Below are 21481 nucleotides of genomic sequence, written 5' to 3'. Positions count from 1 at the left end.
CCCAGCGACCAGACCTGAATACACTTTCTGCTTGCATTCAGGTTCTTAGGACCTGTGTGTCTTGCCCTATTTTCCATATCTCTGTAGCCGTCCAAAAAATGCCCTTTTATCCTAAGCTAGTGTGAGTGGGTTCCTTGCATCAAAAAGAATCTTCAAAGAGGACTTCTTCCCTGGTGGTACAGTGGATAGGAATCTGCCTGCCAACGCAGGGGACACGGGTTCAATCCCTGGTCCAGGAAGATTCCACATGGTCCAGAGCAAATAAAGCCTGTGTGCCAAACTACTGAGCCTGTGAGCCACAGCTGAAGCTCATTTGTGAGCTTAGAGCCTGTGCTCCGCAACAAGAGAAGCCACTGCAGTGAGAAGCCTGTGTGCCGCAACAGAGAACAGCCTTTGCTCACTGCAACTAAAGAAAGCCTGCATGTAGTAACTGAAGACCCAGCACAACCAAAAATAAATAAATACATAATTTTTAAAAATTAAAAAAAAACACTGTATGAAAACATAAGAGAATATTAAAAAAAAAAAAAAAAGGAATTCTCAAAACAGCAGTATGCTGGAGTGGCTCATAGAAGCTGACTGTTAAAAAATTCAGGAATCGTCAGCCGGCGGTTCAATCATCTGGAACTTAAGATTGACACAGTAGATTTCACACCATGGACATTGGCCAAAGTTACTTACCAGGGATTTTATTTTATTCCAGAAAGCCACTGTATTTTACTATTTTTTTTGGAGTATAATTGCTTTTGTGTGTGTGTTTGCAGTTTACTTTTCACCAGCACATCACAGATTTTGAGGCAAGGCATACTTAAGAGAAAGCCAGGGAGCAGGAGCCACTGGATGGAAAAGACGAGAAGAGACAAGAGTCCCTAGAGCCCCGTCCAAAGCTTCTGCGTCCCCTTTATCTGTTTCACAAGCACTGCGTTGTCCTGGAGCCAGCCCACAGGGCTGCTGAGTCTCTGAATGAAATGGCCTCAATAGGCCAGAAGTTGCTATTTCCTCCCATCCTCCCCTCAGAAGCACAGCCAAGATTGGTCAGAGTTTATTGGAGGGCACGGGAACCATACTAAGGCAAGTTCCAGATGTCTGGCGTCAGTTGGGGTCCATGTCTTCCCTGTCCGAGATGGAGTGGGAGTGCTGGGCAATCAGTCCCCCATGGGCAGCCATAGGGCCTTGGTCCGTGCTGCCCGCCGCCCCAGCTCCGGGCCTGCCCCCTCAGCCTCCTGATCCCAGGCCCGTGGGCAGCCTCTGTTCACCCACACCGGCTTGAGGTTTCCTGCTGAGGCCCACTCCACAAACTGGGAGCCCTGGTGTGGGGAGAGGCAGAGAGGCATGGTCAGCATATCTACTGGCTTGGTTGCTAAGCACATGCTTCCTTAGCAACAAGGGCTATTACAGAAGACAGGCTTGACCCTTGACCTAGGCTCTGTGGCTAGAAGTTCAGCTCCCAGCAAGCAAACCTTCCAGATGTTGAGAGAAACAAGGCTGACCTTTATGGCTGTGGAACTTTCTCTCCGTAACAGCCCACACTCAAAGGGATGGGGCCAGCGGTAACTGTTGACAAGGAGTTTCCATCTGTTACTATCAGGAGACCAAGAGGGTGGACTGTAGGCTTCTGACTCTGCTGCTAGGGTGTGGTCCTTAGCAATGGGTTGTCCAATGAGAGTAGGTCTTTGGGCTGGGCATCAGGCCCTTGTTGTTAAGGAGATCCTCTTCCTTAGTAACAGGGGCTCTAAAGGGGCAGGACCTCAGAACCTAGCTGCCAAGAAGTTTCTCCCCTTTAGCAATGGGAACTCTAAGGGGGTGCAGCCAGGATCCCAGAAAAGGTAGAGTTTGTTGGTGAAGTTTAAGACACTGGAGATGGCAAAACAAAAAGTACCTGGGCAGATCCGAAATACCACAGGGCCTGGATGTCCTGGTGCAAGGCGAGGCAGCGGGTTAGGTGGTCCCGGTCTCCTGTCACCACATTCACCAGGCCCGCTGGCAGTAAGGTGGCCATCTCCTAGCGGGTGGGAGAATGGGTCATCCAGGGTTGGGAGGGAGTCAGAGACAATCAGGGCAGTCGGGAGGGTGAGCAGTGAGCATCTAGGGAGTGGCCATGGGGGTCGTGGCAGGAATGACTGGGGTCAGGACTGGGGTCATGACTGATAAAGGCTCACAGTCTGGAGAGAACCATCACTGGGACTACAAGGACTGAAGGCTCAGGTACCAGGATGTGGATTACCATGGTTACCAAGGGGGGTAGAGTGAGAGCTTGCAGGAGCAAGCCATGGGGCATCTTTCATCCCCTCTGCTGCTCCCCAGGCTGCTGGGAGCGGCAGCAGGCAGGTGGGCAACTGTACCTGGCAGACCTCCAAGGCAGGGATGGGACAGGCTCCGCTGGGCACCAAGACCACAGTGTTGCCATGGGCCAGGGCGGGGGCCAGTAGAGACACGAAGGCAAGCAGGGGCCACTCATCCGGGCACACAATTGCGAGCACGCCCAGCGGCTCCCGCAGCCGAAGCACGGGGCCTCTCAGCTCTGCGACCTGCAGGGACAGGCAGGAGGTCAAGGGCAGAGCAGGGGAGCTGACTACCCTCCTCCAACCTTCTCTATCACTGGCCCATTTTCTCCTCTCACCCCCAGTTTGCTTCTCCCTAACAACTCCAATCATCATAATATAGACACTCACATCAGCTGTGTGACCTTGGGTGAATTACTTAACCTCTCTGTGCCTCAGTCACTCACCTCTAAAATGAGTATAATAAAAAAAAAAAAAATAATAAAATGAGTATAATAATAGTGCCTACCTCAGAGATTTGCTGTTAGGATAGAATAAGTTAACATGTGTACAGATCTCAAAACCTGGCCTATGGGCTTGTTTGCATGTGTGTGTGTGTATGTGTTTTAAGGTTTTCCTGACTACATTAATAATTGACTATCACTAAACTGCACACACTTTATTTTTCTGGCTCCGCCACCTCGAGGCATGTGGGATCTGAGTTCCCCAACCAGGGATCAAACCCGCACCCTCTGCACGGAAGCAGGAAGCCTTAACCATTGGACCGCCAGGGAATTCACCTAAACTGCACACACTTTTAAGAGTACAATTTGATGAGTTCTGATATATGTATACACCCACAAAACCAACAACCACAATCAAGATAATGAACGTCACCCCCAAATTTCCTTGTACCCCTGGAAAACCCTTCCTTCCTGCCTCTACTTGAACCCTCTGTCTCTGTCCTCAGACAACCAGTGATCTGCTTTCTCTTTATAAATTAATGTGTGTTTTCTAGGATTTTCTAGATATAGAATCATACAGTCTGTACTCTTTTATCTGGCTTCTTTCATTCAGCATAACCATTTTAAGCTTCACACATGCTGTAACTTGTTCCTTCCTGAGTGTGAGTAGGACCCCATTGCATGGATGCCTTAAAAAAAGATTTTTTTTTTAATCTTTTAATTGCATCACATGGCATGTGGGATCTTAGTTCCCTGAAAGGGATCAAACATGCACCTCCTGCATTGGAAGCCCAGGGTCTTCACCACTGGACCACTAGGGAAGTCCTTATGGTATGGATGGACCATAATTTGTTTATCTATTTACCTACTGGGGACATTTGCATTCCTTTTTTGGTTTACTATGAATAACGCTGCTATACATATTTGTGCATAAGTCTTTGTATGGATACATGTGTTTATTTTTCTTGGGATAAAACCTAGAAATTGCATTTATTTAGATAAATACCTAGGAATCATGTTTAAAGTGTATTTAATTTTTTAAGAAAGTGCCAAACTGTTTCCCAAAGGAGTTGTCCCATGGATGGTCCCACCAGCAGGCTCCAGAGAGCCACTGGACCTCCAGTCTGGCTCTTTGCGGACCCCTTGCTCTAACCCAACTCCAGACTGCCTGCTCTGTCTGCTGGCCCACAGACCCCTCTCACCTGCAGGGCGCAGCCTTGGGCCTGGACCCGGGCCCCCCAGGCCCGAAGCCGCTTCACGCTCAGCTCCACCTCCGCCTTGGCGACCTTGAGCTCCACGCCGTGCCTCTCCAGCCTTGAGACCAGGTTGGGCTCTCGGCGTTGCAGCGCAGCCGCCAGGGCCCACAGCAGGGCCGCTCTGGCCGCTGGGGACTGGCTCATCCAGCTGTGGGCGGACGCAACCGTGCACACTGGGGGTTGGCTTCCTCATCCTGGCTCTTCCCAGTGCCCCACCTCTGTTCACAGGCCCTAGCCTGGTGATCCAGGCCCCACTGCCCGTCTGCCCAGGGAGGAAAGTGAGGGGCTGGAAACATCCTGTCAGCTCTGAGAGCTCAGATTCCACATCCTGGAGTCCAGCCCTGGGGTTTCAGACCCTGTCCTTTAACACCCCATGACCCCTGGCCTATCTCAAGCGATGCACCCCGCCTCCCCCTTCCAACTTACCCGGGGGCGGCCTGGTGAGCTGCCTCCACAGCACCGCGGATATCCTTGGCTCCGCCCTCAGCCACATAGCCGTGGAGACTGCCCTGTGAATCCCGGATGGGCCTGGAACTCCTGGCTCCAGGAGCCTGGAAACGGCCCCCAACAAAGAGCCCATAGGGGGGTGCTGGGCTGCAAGAGGATGAGGGGTGGGGATGGGTCAGGGCCGCCCCTGCCCAGAACCCACCCTCACCCCTCCCTGGATGGACCACTTCGGCTCCCACAAGCCTCTGCGGGACCCCGCACTCCTGGCCCCATGAATCTCTGGGGGACCACAGAACTTCATTGAGCGGAACTGAGACTTTTGTCAGGCCTGGCAGCTGTGGGTGAGGCAGTTAAGACTCAGAAAGCAATTCTCAGCGGGACTTAGGGACCCCTCCTCCATGGCCCTAAAGACCCTCCCTTCAGTCCGGGGAGGATCCCCTCTTCCCCTCCACCCTCCACGAATTCTGGGAGTTGTAGTCCCTACACTAGCTCACCCTGTTTCAGGTCCAGCTGGTAGGGTTGAAGGAAGAGCAAGGCCAAAGGCATCATAGTCGAGAGTCTTGGACAGGTAGGGAATCCAGGCAGGGGTCCCTGAAGGCCGCAGATACTCGTACAGACCCTGGGAGAGGGGCAGTGTCAAGAAGCCGTGAGATGGGCACAAGGTAGATGAAGGGGTGGTGCCATGCAGGGAGGTGGGTACTCACATCTTGCCCCCCGTGCCAAGAGGACCCGCTCTCCTTGCAGCCACCCGTGGGCACTGCAGGGTCCCTGAGGCCATGGGCATTGATCCAGACTGTGCCCACCTGGAGCCTGTGGGGAGCAGGAGATGTCAGAGAGAAACATAGAAAGTTGGGGGGGTGGTGAGTCGGAGAGGTGAGGATGGGATGGTGGGAGAGACCCACAGAGGGGGGAGACATGGAGACGGAAGCTGGGGCCTCCCAGCAGGCCCCCTGTGTGCCCCAGCAGGCGTCCACTGACCCGTAGGCCAGCTCCAGGGCCTGCCCCAGTCTCTCGCTCCACACGCTGGCACTTCCTCCGCGGGGCGTCCCGTTGGCCACAGCCAGGGCCTCCTTGGCTGTGCGGAAGGGGGAGGCCACCACCAGAGGCCATGGCACCTGGAGGGAGTGACAGAGGGGCTCAGAGGGCCTGGCTGGTCCCTCCCTCCAACACCCCATGACACCTTAGGGGTCCACAGCTAGCAGCCCCCAGACCCAGTCCAAATGGCCACCCCGGCGACCTCTGTGTGCTGCTGCTGCCCATGCCCAGCAGAAGATGGGTGGACGGAGTAGGGCCTTTGGGACCTAAAGGGCTCACCTCTGCCTGGGTACATGGGGAGGCTGGAGGCAGATCAGAGACCAAAGTCGGGGGGAAAAATGGGCTGTCTGAGGGCTCACTGCCAGCCTGGAAGACCTGGGAGAAAGAGGAAAAGACCTGCCAGTCCCTTCCGGTTCTTCCTCCCCAGGGAACCAGGACCCAGACCCCCAGCCCCTCCTCCCTCAGACCCAGGGGTCCAGCCCCCCGGCCCCTCCTCCCCCAGACCCAGGAGTGAGCTCTCAGGCCCCTCCTCCCCCGGAACTCCAGAGTCTGTACCCTGGCTCACCTGTGCACCTTGGCTCTGGGCCTCGCGCACGTAGCACTGCGCCAGGTCACGGGCGGCAGCCCCCCGGGATCCCATGTCCACAGCCCCGTCTAGCCCGCGGCCGCAGCGAAGCCGCCCCATCCGCTCCTGGAGCCGCCTCATCGTCTCATCCCACACAGCCTCCTGGATGAGGAGCCTGAGGCCCCCCTGTTAGGAGAAGGGAGGGGTCAGAGTGGACTAACTCAGGGCCCACGTGGACGGGCCACAGACCCACAGAGGGCCAAGATGGGGGGACATATGTGTAAAGGTCAGAGGAGGGTCTGGGCGAAGAGGCCGAGGACCCTGGAGACTCCCTGAGGCTCCAAACTCTAGACGGGATGTGGAGTTACAGAAAGCTGGTGACGCAGAGTGAACAGAGAGCTTAGAAATCTAGGACGTGGACACTTAGAAAAAGGAAGAGTCCTAAAGAACAATAGCGGCTTCCCAGGTAGCTCAGTGGTAAGGAACCTGTCTGCCAGTGCAGGAGACACAAAAGACATGAGTTCGATTCCTGGGTTGGGAAGATCCCCTCGAGGAAGAAATGGAAACCTACTCCAATATTTTTGCCTGGGAAACCTCATGGACAGAAGAGCCTGACGGGCTACAGTCCATCGTGTCGCAAAGATCTGGACACGACTCAGCGACTAAAGTAACAATGAAAGATAGACACAGAGCCCCCTCATCTGCAGGACCAGGAGAGGCAGGAACGTGGAGACTCAGAAGCTTGAGGGGCGATGTCCGGCACATGCGATGGTGTAAAGATAAGAGTTTGAAGCCATAAAGAACTGAAAATTAAAATGAAAGAAGACAGGCAGCCCCAAGCTCTGGTGACGGACATGCCCAGCCCCCAGGATGGGGGGCCCACGGGTGCAGGAGTCTCACCGGGCTGCGGTCAGACCAGGCTGCATCCACGATACCCTCCACGGCCGAGTCCACATCCGCCACTTCCGTCAACAGCAGGAGCGACTCAGCCCCCAATGCCAGTCCCAGCTCGGGACCCCAGCCTGCCAGGGTCCGCCGTAGGGCGCGTCCTTCCTAGGGGTGTCACACAGCCTTCAGCAGGGGGCGGAGCATGCTGGCCCCTCCCCAGCCATGGCCCTGCCCCCCGCCTCCAAATACCTTGATGGCTCCGCAGAAGGCCACCTTCTGGACTCCAGGTTGGGCAGCCAGAACAGGCCCCAGGGAGGCAGGGCCGCTGATCACATTGAGGATTCCTGGGAATGGGCCTAGCTCCCCTGCCAGCTGGGCCAGGAGGAGGGGTGTCGGGGAGGCTGGGGGCACCAGGACCACCACAGTGCAGCCTGGGGGAAGTAGGTAGCTCAAGACCGAGGAGTCCAGACTCCCAACCCCTCCTCCCTCAGACCCGGGATCCAGACCCCACCGACCACTTACCCACAGCCAGTGCAGGGCAAATCCTCCACATCATGTCCAGGAAGGGGAAGGTGGGGGGCAGGATGAGACCAATCACTCCTGCAGGAACAGAGGAGACTGGGCACAGGCCCCGGGGGGAGGGCGAGGGGGGTGGGGGCTAGGGGCTGGGACTCCTGCGGCTCACCCATGGGCTCCCAGCCTGCCAGCGCCTCCTCCTGGGTGTGCGCCTGGACCGCGTGGTACTGGAGCAGCTGCTGGGCCAGGGGCACATCCCTGTCTCGAACTTCTCGAACGGCCCGTCCGCTAACCAGGGACTCCAGGGTCCACAGCAGCCGCTGGTGCTTCTGGATCGCCTTGGCCAGCCTGTGGAGCAGGCAGCAGGGAATGCCCATTTCCCACCGCCCCTTGGCCAGGTAGAGTCTTGGAACACAGGCTGTGTCCCTGAACTATAGTTCCCAGGAGCCCTTGGGGCATCCCCACACTATTGACCAGGGGTGGAGGGCACCAAAGGTTGATGAGAAATGTAATCTGGGAAATACTCAAAACCTCAGGTTGCTGTGTAAAGATCTTGGCCACCTCCCCCAAAGGTGCCAGGAAATGAAAGCTTAACCTCTAATCTCAGTTGTTCTTTGGGGAAATGGCATCTTTGTCTCTAACTCCCCCAAGAGTGTTTTGGGGTGGGACTTCTCTGGTGGTCCAGTGGTTAAGGCTCCACACTCCCAGTGCAGGGGGCCCAGATTCAATCCCTGATTAGGGAACCAGGTCCCATATGCCGCAACTAAGAGTTTGCATGCCACAACTAAAGATCCCGCATGCCCTGGTGGCTCTGTGGTAAAGAATCAGTTTGCAATGCAGGAGCTGCAGGAGATGTGGGTTCAATCCCTGGGTGGGGAAGATCCCTTGGAGGAGGGCATGGCAACCCACTCCAGTATTCTTGCCTGGGAGAATCCCATGGACAGAGGAGCCAGGCAGGCAACAGTCCATAGGGTCACAAAGAGCTGGACACGACCGAAGCGACTTAGCACACACTCATCATGCTACAACTAAAACCCGACACATCCAAATAAATATTTAAAAAACCCAAGAAAAGGTTTTGGGGGCTTCACCAGCCCCAAGGAGCTGTTGAGAAATTGTGCCCTGAAAAGTCCCAAGGATATTCAGGGAATCAGGCTTTGTCATTACAAATCTCAGCAAACAGTGGGAAATGGATGTTTCAGCTGCTCAAAGGCAAGCTGGGAACACGAGCCTGAGCTGCCAATGAATTCAGTGTGATGTTGGGGAAGAGTCTTCGTTCTCAAATCCGTCTCCATCCCCTGGGGTCCACACCTCGAGCGCATCACCTGGTCAGATGCTGGGCCCGAATCGCTCCGGGTTGCGTGCTCCAATTCTCCAACGAGGCTCTGGCAGCGTCCACAGCTGCTGCCACATCCTCGCTCTGAGCCTGCAGGCAACTGGCCAAGTTCTCTCCTAGGGAGATGAATGGGGGGACCCAGTTGGAAGGTGGGGGAGCCTTTGTCAGAACTAGAGGGGGCTGACATTTCTGGAGCCCAGGAGTAGCCCAAGGCAGTAAAGCTGGTCCCCTGCCCCACTCTGGGTCTCAGTTTTATCATGACAAATGGGGATAAATCTATATAGGTCTGCCCACAGATAAGGATGGGATTTTATGAGACAGCAACTTTAAAAGTGTCCACAGGGGCTTAGGACCATAGCTAGGAGGACTGTTATCAAAAGGAGCCAGAAATCTCAGCCTTCTTCTCCCACCAGCTGCTCCCTGCCCTCAGGGCCGTGAGCAAAGGGACTGGTGTGTTGTTGGTGGGGATGCCTGGGGCCATAGATACCTCTCCCTCCCACGTCTGGGGGACATCATATACCTGTGATGGGATCCTGGCAAGGCACTGAACTCCTGTGTTCCGGTTTTAACCACTGTCCATTAACATAGTGACCCAAGTGCCGGTCCTGGGTGTCCAACCAGGCCTGGAGGAGGTGGAGACAGTTAGGAAAGGGATCTGAGAGGTGGCTGGGGGAGCTGGACCCCTACCCAGAGTCCTCTGGGAGAGGAATATCTGCCCCTTTTACCTCATCAGTTATTTTCCTGTGTAGGAAGAAAATACATATAAATATATATGTGTGATAAATCACTCAGTCTTTGTGACCCCATAGATCATAGCCTGCCAGGCTCCTCTGTCTATGTGATTCCCTAGGCAAGAATACTGGAATGGGTTGCCGTGACCTTCTCCAAGGGATCCTCCCAAGCCAGGAATCGAACCTGCATCTCTTATATCTCCTGCATTGGCAGGCAGGTTCCTTACCACTTTAAAACATTAAATTCACCATTTTTAAATTCTGTTTTTTAAGTTGATATGTTGTGTTTTCACTTTTATTCAGCTCAAGCTTTTTTTTTTTTTTTGATATGATATTCCATTGTCTGGAGTGATGGCATTTGGTTTATCTATTCATCAGTTGATAGCCATTTGGGTTATTTTCTGCCTTTTGGCTATTGTGAATAGTACTGCTGTGAACATTCATGTACAAGTCTTTGAATACCTGTGTACTTCTTTTGGGTACATGTACCCCAGAGCTGCTGGATCATGTAGCAATGTTCAGAGTAACTTATGCAGGAAACATCAAACTGTTTACCATAGCAACCACTTTACATTTCCCACCAGCAGTGTATGAAGGATGTCCTATTGACTTTTACACATGGAGAATGCGAACAAAGGATTAATAAAACTTTTTCTTCTCCATGGAGAAATGACCTTCTTGAATAGAAATGACTAGAACTTCCCTGGTGGTCCAGTGGTTAAGCATCTGCATTTCTAACGTGGGTTTGCTCCCTAGTCAGGGAACTAAGATCCCGATGCAGCTAAAAAGAAAAAAAAAAAAAAAAAGAAAGAAATGATTTCCCTGGAAATCTGATAAAATTAGTTATATTTCTAGACAACATTGACCCTTGACTGATCCACTACACCTGGACTGGGAAAACTGGGAATAGACCATAAAAATCCAGTGGGAGACATCACTTTGCCAGCAAAAGTCGAATAGTCAAAGCTATACGGAAGTCAAAGTCAAAGCTTTCCAGTAGTCACATATGGATGAGAGAGTTGGACCATAAAGAAGACTGGGTGCCGAAGAATTGATGCTTTCTAATTGTGGTGCTGGGGAAGACTTTTGAGAGTTCCTAGAAGAGCAAGAAGATCACTCCTTGCAAACCAGTTGCTCCTAAAGGAAAGCAATCCAGAAGAATTGATGCTGAAGTTCTAATACTTTGGCCACCTCATGTGAAAAGCCGACTCACTGGAAAAGATCCTGATGCCGGGAGAGTGAGGGCAACAGAAGAAGAGGGCAGCAGAGGATGAGATGATTAGATAGCATCACCAACTCAATGGACATGAATTTGAGCAAGGGTCACAAAGAGTCAGACACAACTTAGCAACGGGACAACAAGGACAACAACAGCAACTGAGTGTTCCTGGAGTGCTCCGCATTCTTACGCTGGACATGTCCCTTGCCAGGACCCTGGAAGCAATGTCTATGGGCTGTACCACTGCTACAGGGTCTCTTTGGGAGGTGGGACTTTTAAGTCAGGTGGCTTCCACATCTTCCTGTGTGAGGGCACTCTTAGCCTGGATCTTATAATACTCTGGCCTTGGCTAGCCCATCTGGAAGATGGGGATAATCAGTCCCTCCCTATGTCACAGGTCAGTGGTAAGAATTAAATGGATCACTATGTGTTATATGCTCAGAAGGGCACTTACTTAAGACTTTCTATTAATTTTACTGCATTTCACCATCTCTGCTTCCTGTTTCTTTCTCTCCCTGGTCCTGTCTTCCCCAAATGCTTGCTAAATCTAAGATATCCTTCCTACTTTTTTCTTTCTGCAGACTGTTTTCTCTTTGCATCCCCAATGCCTCAGTCTCCTGATTTTTCTCTTACTCTACCAGGTAGGCTTTCTCATTTTGTTTACTTTTTTTTATAATTAATAAGATTTAAAAAATTATTTCTTTACTTGGCTGCACTGGGTCTCAGTTGGGGTACGTGGGATCTTCGATCTTTATTGTGGCATGCGAGATCTTTAGTTGTAGCATGTGGGATCTAGTTCCCTGACCAAGGATTGAACCCACACCCCCTGCATTGGAAGCACAGAAGCTTAGCCACTGGACCACCAGGAAAGTCCTCATTTTTCTCTTTTTTAAAAAATATTATTATTCTTATTTGTTTATTTTTGGTCATCCCATGCAGCATGCCAGGCTTAGTTCCCCGACCAGGGATTGCACCCACAGCCCCTGTGGTGGAAACACAAAGTCTTAACCATGGGACCACCAGGGAAATGCCCTCATTTCTCTTTCAACAATTTTTAAGTAAAATAAAAATTCAGAAGTTCCGAATTCAAAGGCCCCCATGGAAAGTCACATTTTGGAAAAAGCTGGGGATGTGTGAACATGAGTTGGACACTAGACAATAGTAAAGAATGACTGTTCATATTGCTAATGTGAAAATGGCCTGGTGGTTATGTTGCAAAATGAGTCCTTATCTGTTAGGAATGAAGATTCAAATATTTATGAGAAGTTAACAGGTCATCGGGTTTTAAATCACTCCAGGAAAAAAAAGAGAAAACAAAGAGCTACAACACTGGATGACTGTTGACATTGAGTGATGGGTGAATTAGAGTTCATAATTTAAGTACTCTGTGAAAGTTTGCAAAATTCCGCCCCCAAAGAAAAACAAAACCTGGAAAGAATGTTCCACAAGGTCCTGGCAGGCCATGCTGGGGTGAGAAAAGGCCACTGGTAGAGACTAAGAACTCAGGACTTGTCTAAAAAGACGGTTAGCTATTGGATCCAGATGGTATTTGTCAGGGAATGTGAGCCAAAGGTTGCCAAACTTTGGAATTTTATTTTCAAGAGAAGCTGGAATCCCGGATGTTTACTTGAAATTAGTTGTCCACTAATGCACATTTAAAAAAAATAAAGTTCAGGCCAAAGAAAACATGTTAGCTGGTTGAATCTGGTCCACAGACTGTAAGGCTGAGCTGCAGGGCAGCAGGGGGTGGTGGTGAGAGTTGTGGGGGCCCATGGACTCTGGAATCCAGGGTTCAGGTTCAAATCTGTTTGACATTTACGCTGTGTTGACCATCAGCCTATTACTTACCTCGTTAAGCCTCTGTGTGCTATCACCAAATGACAATAATCCCCTTTCACAACCGTTTTGGGGATTAAATGATATGCTGTGCACAGGGGTTTCCCTGGTGGTTCAGTCGGTAAAGAATCCGCCTGCAATGTGGGAGACCTGGGTTCGATCCCTGGGTTGGGAAGACCCCCTAGAGGAGGCATGGCAACCCACTCCAGTATTCTTGCCTGGAGAATCCCCATGGACAGAGGAGCCTGGTGGGCTGTAGTCCATGGGGTCGCAGAGTTGAACACAACTGAGTGACTAAGCATTTGCTAAGCACAGAGGCTGGCACATAGAAAGCACCCAACAAATATAAGCGATTTATTGAGTATTATGCCATTATTACTATTTCAGGATAATCTATCTCTAACCGACCTCCAACTGTGGGAATTCTCTGTATTCCATCCTAGATCCACTTATCTGAGTCTATTGTGTGCATGCTCAGTCACTTCAGTCATGTCCAACTCTTTGCAACTCTATGCACCATAGCCCACCAGGCTCCACTGTCCATGGGATTTTCCAGGCAAGAATACTGGAGTGTGTTGCCATTTCCTCCTCCAGAGATCTTCCTGACCCAGGGATCAAACCCACGTCTCCTGCATTGCATGCAGATTCTTAACCGCTGAGTCACCAGGGAAGCCCTACACTACATTTCTAAATAATCTTTTCATTCCCACTGTTGTATTCTCTTTCTTCTGTGAGCTCCCTGTCTCCAGACCTGAGGCCCAGGCACAGGCAGTATCTGACTCCTACACATGACCCAAGGCTGTCCCCAGGTCCCTCTCATCATAGCTATGTGATAACCAAGCCCAACCTTTCTGCGACCCTACTCTTCCTGGGTGAAGTGGGAGGACAAGGACAGGGCCAGACACAAGGCACTGTCCTTGCCCTCTCAGTATCTCAAACCCTGTTCCTCCTGCATCTCTGCCTCATCCCCTCCTCCCCATCTCTACAGCCCACACCAGGCTCTGGTCTTATCTTCTTCCACGTATGTGAACCACTGTTCTAACCTCTTCCTCTTTCCATCCAGAGAAGCCCAAGCTTCTCACACGTGGGTGCCAGAGGGCCCTATGAGATCAGGATGGCTCCATGGGGGATTCTGAGGGACCTGTATAGAAAATTTGAGGCACTCTACTGATACAGAAGGAATAGGCTACCCACTCCAGTATTCTTGGGCTTCTGTTGTGACTCAGCTGGTAAAGACCCCGCCTGCAATGCGGGAGAGAGACCTGGGTTCGATCTTTGGGCTGGGAAGAATCCCCTGGAGAAGGGAAAGGCTACCCACTCCAGTATTCTAGCCTGGAGAATTCCATGGGCTGTATAGTCCATGGGGTCGCAGAGTCGGACATGACTGAGCGACTTTCACTACTTATACAGGGAACCCCAAGAGCGTTCTGGGGGACTCTTGAGGGATCACTGGAGCCCCACGAGATTATTTTGCGGGGTCGAAGGTAATTATAGTAAGTTCTGATATATCCTGGGGTTCTGAGAGTTCCTGAGACTATAGGAACTTCACAAGTATTGAAGTGATGGCTGAGGAATCCCGGGGGCTCTTTGGAGGTCTCCAGATGGTCAAAGGAGACCTCCTCCTGGAATTCTAGGACCCCGGGAGCCATAGGATGTTCTGAGGAATCACGGGAAATCTACGCAGGCTCTGAGCGCCCTCAGAATTCTGAGCGCCACAGGAATTCTGAGTCCGCGGGGATCACAGGAGGTTCTGAGGGGACCCTGAAAAACGACAGGACCCACTGGACGGATTCTGAATAGTCGGAGAAGCGGTAGACTGAGTCTTTGGGCGTGGAACAGAACAGGCACGAAGACTCGCGAGAACAGACTAAACAGCAAAGAGACAACAACCGTCAAAGGCCAAGGGAACGCCCTCCAGCCTGGATCCTAAGGAGCAGCGGGAGCCGAGGGGGCGGAGCTGCTGAGCTGCCGCGGTGGATCACGGGAGTCCGCGCGCAAAACTAGGCCCTGAAGACCGCGAAGGGGTATAGGCAGCGCGGATCCAGGCAAGCCCTCACCAGTGCGCATGCGTGGCTCTCTGGTGCCGGTCCATATTCCAGCGTCGTGAAGATCTCGCAGGCCCGCGATGCTGTGCGCGTCGCAGCCATCACTCTCTCAGGCCTTTTTCCACGGACTGCGGGGCTCTCTGCCCGAAGGAACCTGGAGGTCCGAAGGGCAGCACCGCCCCCTCTAGCCCAAAGGGCGGGGCTACAGGACAAAGGGCGTAACTCCGCCTTGGCACCCCGTTACTCCGCTTATAGGTCTGTGCGTGGGAAGTGCAGTTTGGAGCATGCGCAGTGCTCAAAGGCGGGGGAATGAAAATGTGTGTGCTGAGTCACTTCAGTCGTGTCCGACTCTTTGCGATCACATGGACAGTAGCCCGCCAGGGTCCTCTGTTCATGGGGTTCTCCTGGCAAGAATACAAGAGTGGGTTGCCATGCCCTCCTCTAGGGGATCTTTCCAACCCAGGGATCGAACTCCTGTCTCCTGCGGCTCCTGCATTGCAGACTGATTCTTTACCGCTGAGCCAGCGGGGAAGCCCAGAACGAAAATATGAGTGCCTTCAAATAGTTCCGAGGCCTTCAGATTTAGAAGAGTGGCCGAATTGGTGTCTTCCCATCACCCTGTTCATATTGGAGATCGAAAGTGTGATTTCAGTTCGAAATACCTTTACTTGAGAATCGAATCTACCTCTTGAGGACGAGGTGATTGAGATCAGACAGGAGTCTTTTAGGATAGACACCGAGGTAAAGGGGCTTCCCTGGTGGCTCAGACGGTAAAGAATCCACCTGCAATGCAGGAGACACAGGTTCGATCCCTGGGTCAGGAAGATCCCCTGGAGAAGTGAATGGCAACCCACTCCTGTGTTCTTGCCTGGAGAATTCCATGGACAGAAGAGCCTGGCGGGTTACAGCCCATGGGATCACAAAGAGTCGGCCACGACTGAGCGACTTTCACTTCATTGAGGTTAAGGCTTTAAAAGTGTGCTAGCTTTGCCCAGTAATCTGGCCAGATGTGGCTGCGGAAAGGGGCGGAAGTGTAGCTTCTGTGGCTGGCGGGAAGGGGCGGAAGTGTGGCTTTAAACCACACAGGAAGTGTGTCATTTTGTGACTACCAATATTTAGTTTTGATTGGTTGAGATAGTGGCGTGGCTACAGACTTAGACTGGATTGGTCTGTGATTAGGAATGCGGTTGTAGGATTGGTGAAAGAGCTTTGCGGTAGTAGGAAGTGTGGCCTACCCGAGTTCTTGGTTACGCAGAGACCGGAAGAGGGGTTGTTATTTACATATTCGGCACTTAGTCTAGAGATACTGGCTCCCGAGAGGTTTGACGCAGTATCTGGTTTGAGTGAAATTAGTCTCAGGACAGGTTCGCAGATCTTCGTACAGAATTGTGGGTGTCGGGAGTCGGTTGAGGGCCGGGAAGCAGGCCTCAGAGTTCGGTTCCCGGTGAAGGTTCCCCCACGTCGGGGTTGCTGAGGACGCCTAGGTCTGTTGCAGGGCCATGGCCGACTCGAAGCTGCTGGTGCCGGAGCTGAACGATGCAGAGACGATGGGCGCTGAGACGTCGCGTTTCGAGGAGCTGCTGCTGCAGGTGCAGACTGAATGGACTCCTGGGTCCCAGGGGATTCAGGGGATTTTTTTTTTTTTTTTTTTTTTTTTTTTCTTTTTTGGTGGGGTGTGGTTTGTGAACGTGTATGCGCGCGCTAAGAAAGGGGACGACAGTTCCCAGCATGCACTGGGGAGGCAACAGGGCCTATGGGAGTTGTAGTTGTTTAAATTTGCTACTCTTTGGATGAAATGGGAGTAAGATTGGGGTTGTTCTTCAGGTTCCTCAAAGTAGGAAGGGGACATAGTATGTCTTAGGCCCTGCCTGGCTCATATAGGTAAACAGTACTCACTGAACCCTTGAGGAAAAAATGAGGGGGTTCTGAGAGCACAAATGCCAAACCTGGAAATTGTGTTTCTTCATACAGGCCTCCAAGGAGCTCCAGCAAAACCAGACAAGCAGACCGGAATCCACACAGATACAGCCGCAACCTGGTGAGAAAGACAGAAACCCAAGGAGAGAGGGATAGAGTCCCAGAGAGAGCTGGGGACAGGGAGCATAGGGAGAGGAGGGGGGAAGGAGACACAGTAGCGGGGTATAGAGGCCTAGGGTGGTGAGAGTGAACAGAGACCCAGAGAAAGCAGGGAGGTTACTGAGATCCAAAGAGGGGAGAGGGGTAAATTAGGAGATTGAGATGGACATATGTATATTACTATATGGTGGCTCAGCCGGTAAAGAATCCGCCTGCATTGCGGGAGACCTGGATTTGATCCCTGGGTTGGGAAGATCCCCTGGAGAAGGGAATGGCAACCCACTCCAGTATTCTTGCTTGGAGAGTTCCATGGACAGAGGAGCCAGGCAGGCTACAGTCCATGGGGTTGGAAAGAGACACGACTGAGTTACTAACACACACATATATAAAATAGATAACTAGGGGCTTCCCTGGCAGTCCAGTGGTTAAGATTCCAAGCTTCCACGGCAGAGGGCTCAGGTTCAATCCCTGGTTAGGGAACCAAGACCCCACATGCTACTGTTACTGCTGCTGCTGAGTCACTTCAGTCGTGTCCGACTCTGTGCGACCCCATAGATGGCAGCCCACCAGGTTCCCCCGTCCCTGGGATTCTCCAGGCAAGAACACTGGAGTGGGTTGCCATTTCCTTCTCCAGTGCATGAAAGTGAAAAGTGAAAGTGAAGTCACTCAGCGGTGTCCGACTCTTAGCGACCCCATGGACTGCAGCCTACCAGGCTCCTCTGTCCATGGGATTCTCCAGGCAAAAGTACTGGAGTGGGGTGCCATTGCATTCTCCGCCACATGCTACTAAGAGTGGCCAAAAAGTAAAAAAAAAAAAAACACCCAAAACCTAATAGGGACCTACTGTGTAACACAGGGAACTCTACTCAGTACTCTGTAATGACCTGTATGGGAAGAGAATCTAAAAAAGAGTGAATATGTATATATGTAGAACTGACTTGCTTTGCTGTGTAGCAGAAAATAACACAACTATACTCCAATAAAATTTTTAAAAAGAGTTAGAGGGAATGGGTGACTCGGGGGCCAGAGATTCAAAGAGAATCAGAAATCCCAAGGAAGAGACCCAGAAAGTGGAGGACTAATACTCAAGAAGGGGGAACAGATCAAAAGAAGGATGGACACTGAGACCCACGCAGAGACAGATGGTCAAGGACAAACCCATTCCCACCAGGTTTCTGCATCAAGACCAACTCAGCTGAAGGGAAGGTTTTCATCAACATCTGTCACTCTCCCTCCATTCCTCCACCGGCTGACTTGACTGAGGATGAGCTGCTTCAAATGCTGGAGGAAGACCAGGCTGGGTTTCGCATCCCCATGAGTCTGGGAGAGCCACATGCGGAACTGGATGCAAGTCAGTGCCTTGAGAAGACCCAGGAATCTACCCTCCACCCCCACCCCCATGATCCTTTCTTCCCTAGGACCAAAGATTCCAGGACCTGGGACCACCCTCAGAACCTAGAAACTTGTTCCCCCGCGCCCTCAACCCCCTATCTGATCCTTTTCCCCAAGGCATATCTGTAACCTCCTGCTGCTGCTAAGTCGCCTTAGTCGTGTCCGACTCTGTGCGACCCCATAGATGGTAGCCCACCAGGCTCCCCCGTCCCTGGGATTCTCCAGGCAAGAACACTGGAGTGGGTTGCCATTTCCTTCTCCAATGCATGAAAGTGAAAAGTGAAAGTGAAGTCACTCAGTGGTGTCCGACTCTTTGCGACCCCATGGACTGCAGCCTACCAGGCTCCTCCGTCCGTGGGATTTTCCAGGCAAGAGTACTGGAGTGGGGTGCCATCGCCTTCTCCCTCTAACCTCCTGGATATCCACAATCTCACTGGGAAGTCCTGGTTCTACTCAACTGGCCAGGCTGGCACTTCTCTGTGCCTCACCCCAGGAGATGGTGGGGCTGAGCAGGTGCTCATTAGCTGATCTGACTCTAGTCCTTGGCGAGCTCTCACTCACCCCTGTTTTCTCCTGCACCCTTCTCCCCTGTCTCTATGTCTCTGCCTTGTCTCGTCTCTGTTGAGTTTCTGTCTCTGTATCCTTGTTTTTTTCAATTCACATATGTCCCCATCAAGCCTTTGGGATGATGCCTTGGCCAGTGCCTTGGGGAGTAGGCACTTATCAAAACCCAGAACCTGTCCTTGAAAAACTCTCAGTCTTGGATGAGGGCAAAGGAGGCAGATGCGATTTCAATATGGTGTGATTTTGTGCTGGGCTGGAGGGGGTTCTTCACTCCCACTAAAGGATCAGGGAAGGCTTCCTGGAGGAGGACACATTGGATATAAGATTGGAAGGAATCAGAGCAGTTCATCAGGCCAAGATAGAGAAGAGGGTCTTAGGCAGAGAGGAGAGAGGGGTCCAGAGGCCAGCGAAATGATTGAATTGGTCAGTGAACAGTAGTGATGGGAGGAAATTTACAGGGACGAAGTGCGGGAGAAGTGAAATTCTCTGCAGCTGGAAGGGAACTAACCACGCAGGGCCTCCAGCACCAGGCTGAAGAACTCAACCTTCCCCCAGTGGCGCTGGGGAGCCCTGGGAGGACTGTGAACTGGGGAGGGTGAACAGGGTGAGCTCTGGGACTTGGTGGGAAAGGGCCAGAGGGGAAGAGACTGGAGACGAGGCGGTGGGTATGAGTCCAGACTGGCAAGTTTGGTGTCTTTGACTTGCTGATTGTCTCTGGGTTTCTCTGGGTCTGTGGCTGCTTTCCTTGATTGTGTTTTCCTTGACTGTGTCTGGGCCTTGGGGTTCCCACCGAGGGCTGGGGGGTCTCACCCCCTTTCTCTCCCCGCAGAAGGCCAGGGTTGTACCGCCTACGACGTAGCTGTCAACAGCGACTTCTTCCGGAGGATGCAGGTTGGGGGCGGGGCTGCGGGGGAGGCCTGGGCCGGGGCCTCTCCCTCCACCTCTTCAGCGCTCCCGCATCTCTTCCCTCTCTTCACCCCTAGAACAGCGATTTCTTGCGAGAGCTCGTGATCACCATCGCCAGGGAGGGCCTTGAGGACAAATACGGCCTGCAGCTGAATCCAGGTGAGGGGGTGGGGCCAGAGCCACCGGGAGGAGCCAGGCCCAGTGCAGTTCGGGGGCAGCTCCCGTGTGAAGTGGGACTAGTGTGGGCAGGGATTATACTAGCCTCTAGGCTGTAGGGGGCTTCCCAGGTGGCTCAGCGGTAAAGAATCCACCTACACTGCAGGAGACGCAGGAGACGGGTTCCATCCGCCTCGGGGAAATCCCCTGGAGGAGGGCATGGCATCCCGCCCCCGTATTCTTACCTGGAAAATTCCATGGACAGAGGAGCCTGGCACATTACAGCCCACGGGGTCGCAGAGAGTTGGGCATGACTGAAGAGACTGAGCACATGCACTCTGGGCTGTAGAGTTCGGGGAGAGGGCTCTGGGAGGAGAGGGAAAGAGGCCCAGGATTTCAGAGAAGGGGCGGGGTCTGGAGAGCCCGAAGGGGCGGGGCTAATGCAGACAGGCTTTCTAAAGTCTAGCTTGCGGGTGTGGTCAGACCCCGGGCCTCCTAGGCAGAGGGCGGAGCCTCTCCTGTGAGGCTCTCCCAGCACAGGACCCTCTTCCCCTGCAGAGAAAGAAAAGAAGGAAACCTGGACTCATGTGACCTCTGACCCTGTGCTCTTTCCCCTCAGAGTGGCGCATACTGAAGAACAGACCTTTCCTAGGCTCCATCTCCCAGCAAAATATCCGCTCCCAGCAGCGTCCTCGGATCCAGGAGCTGGAGAACCTACACACGCCCAGCTCCCCGAGACCTGAGGCAGGGTGAGCATTCGATGGGGCCCCTATCTCCTGTCTCCCCGACATTCTTTGTAATATCTCGCTCCATACTTCGGGACGGGATCCTGGGGCTCTGGGAACACTGAAGGAAGCGAAGTGGAATTTCACCCGGGAAGGTGTCCTGAGGCCCCAGGGCTGGGAGGGAGAAAGAGAGGCAATAGTCCTGGCCAAGCCCTGGCGGCTCTCCTGAATTCTGGGTCTTGTTCCTCCCCAGCCCTGAGAAGCCTCACCTGAGCCTTTGGCTGGAGGCCCCTGACCTCCTCTTGGCTGAAATCGACCTCCCCAAACTGGTGAGCGCATCCCCTGAGGTCTGGGGTCTTGGACAAGGAGTGATGGGAGAGACTGCAACAAATGTTGCCAGACCAGTGTGAGCCTGGCTAGTGCTGCCCCGTGAACCCAGCTGCCTAGCTGCCTCCTCTGTTCCCTGGGGTCCTTAGGCCCACTTCTGGTGCTGTCCTTACAGTGCTCAGACCTGTATTACTGTGTCCCACCTGTTTCCGGGGTATCCCTGGTGGCTCAGGGATTGCGGGTGGGCTGATTCTCGCACACCTCCAGGATGGTGCTCTGGGGCTGTCGCTGGAAGTCGGGGAGAATCGCCTGGTGATGGGGGGGCTCCAGCAGCTGTACCATCTGGATACCTACATCCCCCTGCGTATCAACTGTGATGAGAGCAAGGCAGCCTTCCATCAGAAGAGAAAGGTACCTTGGGGGGCTGGGGGTTTGGGGAAGCTAGGAACCCTGGGAGGCCTAGACTCTTGGATCTGAGGGAAGAGGGGGCAGGGGACTGGACCCCTGGGCTCTGAATCCTCTCTCCGCTTTCTCTCCTCAGCAATTGATGGTGGCGATGCCCCTTCTGTCAGTGCCTTCTTGACCGGATGTCTTCCTGTGCTTCTGTGTTGAGGGGAGAGGCTGGTGGCTTCTCTAAAACTGAAATAAAAGATGTTTGCCTTTGTCTTGTGTGTGGCTAGGAGTACATGGGGAATGGGAGGGAAGATGGACATTGGGCTGGAGTCCCGTAGAGGTC

The 21481-nt window shown here is 52.8% G+C and overlaps 2 protein-coding genes across 5 annotated transcripts; one reads left to right on the top strand and one right to left on the bottom strand.

Moving 5' to 3' along the window:
- Nucleotides 1-673: 673 nt before the first annotated feature.
- On the bottom strand, nucleotides 674-14743 carry ALDH16A1 (aldehyde dehydrogenase 16 family member A1). 2 transcript variants are annotated; one of them, XM_055551323.1, is made up of 18 exons: nucleotides 14612-14743; nucleotides 9289-9391; nucleotides 8758-8884; nucleotides 7602-7780; nucleotides 7439-7516; nucleotides 7166-7347; nucleotides 6929-7081; nucleotides 6029-6214; nucleotides 5743-5838; nucleotides 5407-5543; nucleotides 5133-5238; nucleotides 4923-5047; nucleotides 4408-4575; nucleotides 3928-4129; nucleotides 2343-2528; nucleotides 1880-2002; nucleotides 1491-1554; nucleotides 1175-1307 (listed from the first exon to the last, which is right to left on the bottom strand). In XM_055551323.1, exons 1-17 carry the CDS (start codon nucleotides 14699-14701, stop codon nucleotides 1531-1533), a joined length of 2265 nt encoding a protein of 754 aa, XP_055407298.1. In that variant the 5' UTR covers nucleotides 14702-14743; the 3' UTR covers nucleotides 1175-1307; nucleotides 1491-1530. The 2 variants fall into 2 exon arrangements, with proteins under 2 accessions (XP_055407297.1, XP_055407298.1); XM_055551322.1 differs by lacking the exon at nucleotides 1491-1554 and having other exon boundaries at nucleotides 674-1307.
- On the top strand, nucleotides 14721-21409 carry PIH1D1 (PIH1 domain containing 1). Of its 3 annotated transcripts, none has more exons than XM_055551326.1 (10): nucleotides 14721-14854; nucleotides 16095-16188; nucleotides 16571-16637; nucleotides 17847-18026; nucleotides 19461-19522; nucleotides 19615-19696; nucleotides 20313-20442; nucleotides 20672-20747; nucleotides 21013-21156; nucleotides 21287-21409. In XM_055551326.1, the coding sequence occupies exons 2-10, from the start codon at nucleotides 16099-16101 to the stop codon at nucleotides 21326-21328; spliced, it is 873 nt and encodes a 290-aa protein (XP_055407301.1). In that variant the 5' UTR covers nucleotides 14721-14854; nucleotides 16095-16098; the 3' UTR covers nucleotides 21329-21409. The 3 variants fall into 3 exon arrangements, with proteins under 3 accessions (XP_055407301.1, XP_055407302.1, XP_055407303.1); XM_055551327.1 differs by lacking the exon at nucleotides 14721-14854 and adding an exon at nucleotides 15839-15963; XM_055551328.1 differs by lacking the exon at nucleotides 14721-14854 and adding an exon at nucleotides 15842-15987.
- Nucleotides 21410-21481: the final 72 nt, after the last annotated feature.

The sequence above is a fragment of the Bubalus kerabau genome, chromosome 17 (genome assembly GCF_029407905.1).
Source record: "Bubalus kerabau isolate K-KA32 ecotype Philippines breed swamp buffalo chromosome 17, PCC_UOA_SB_1v2, whole genome shotgun sequence".
Classification (NCBI taxonomy): Eukaryota; Metazoa; Chordata; class Mammalia; order Artiodactyla; family Bovidae; genus Bubalus; species Bubalus kerabau.
Note: the sequence above shows the minus strand (reverse complement) of the source record. Positions and strands in the feature narration are given on the sequence as shown.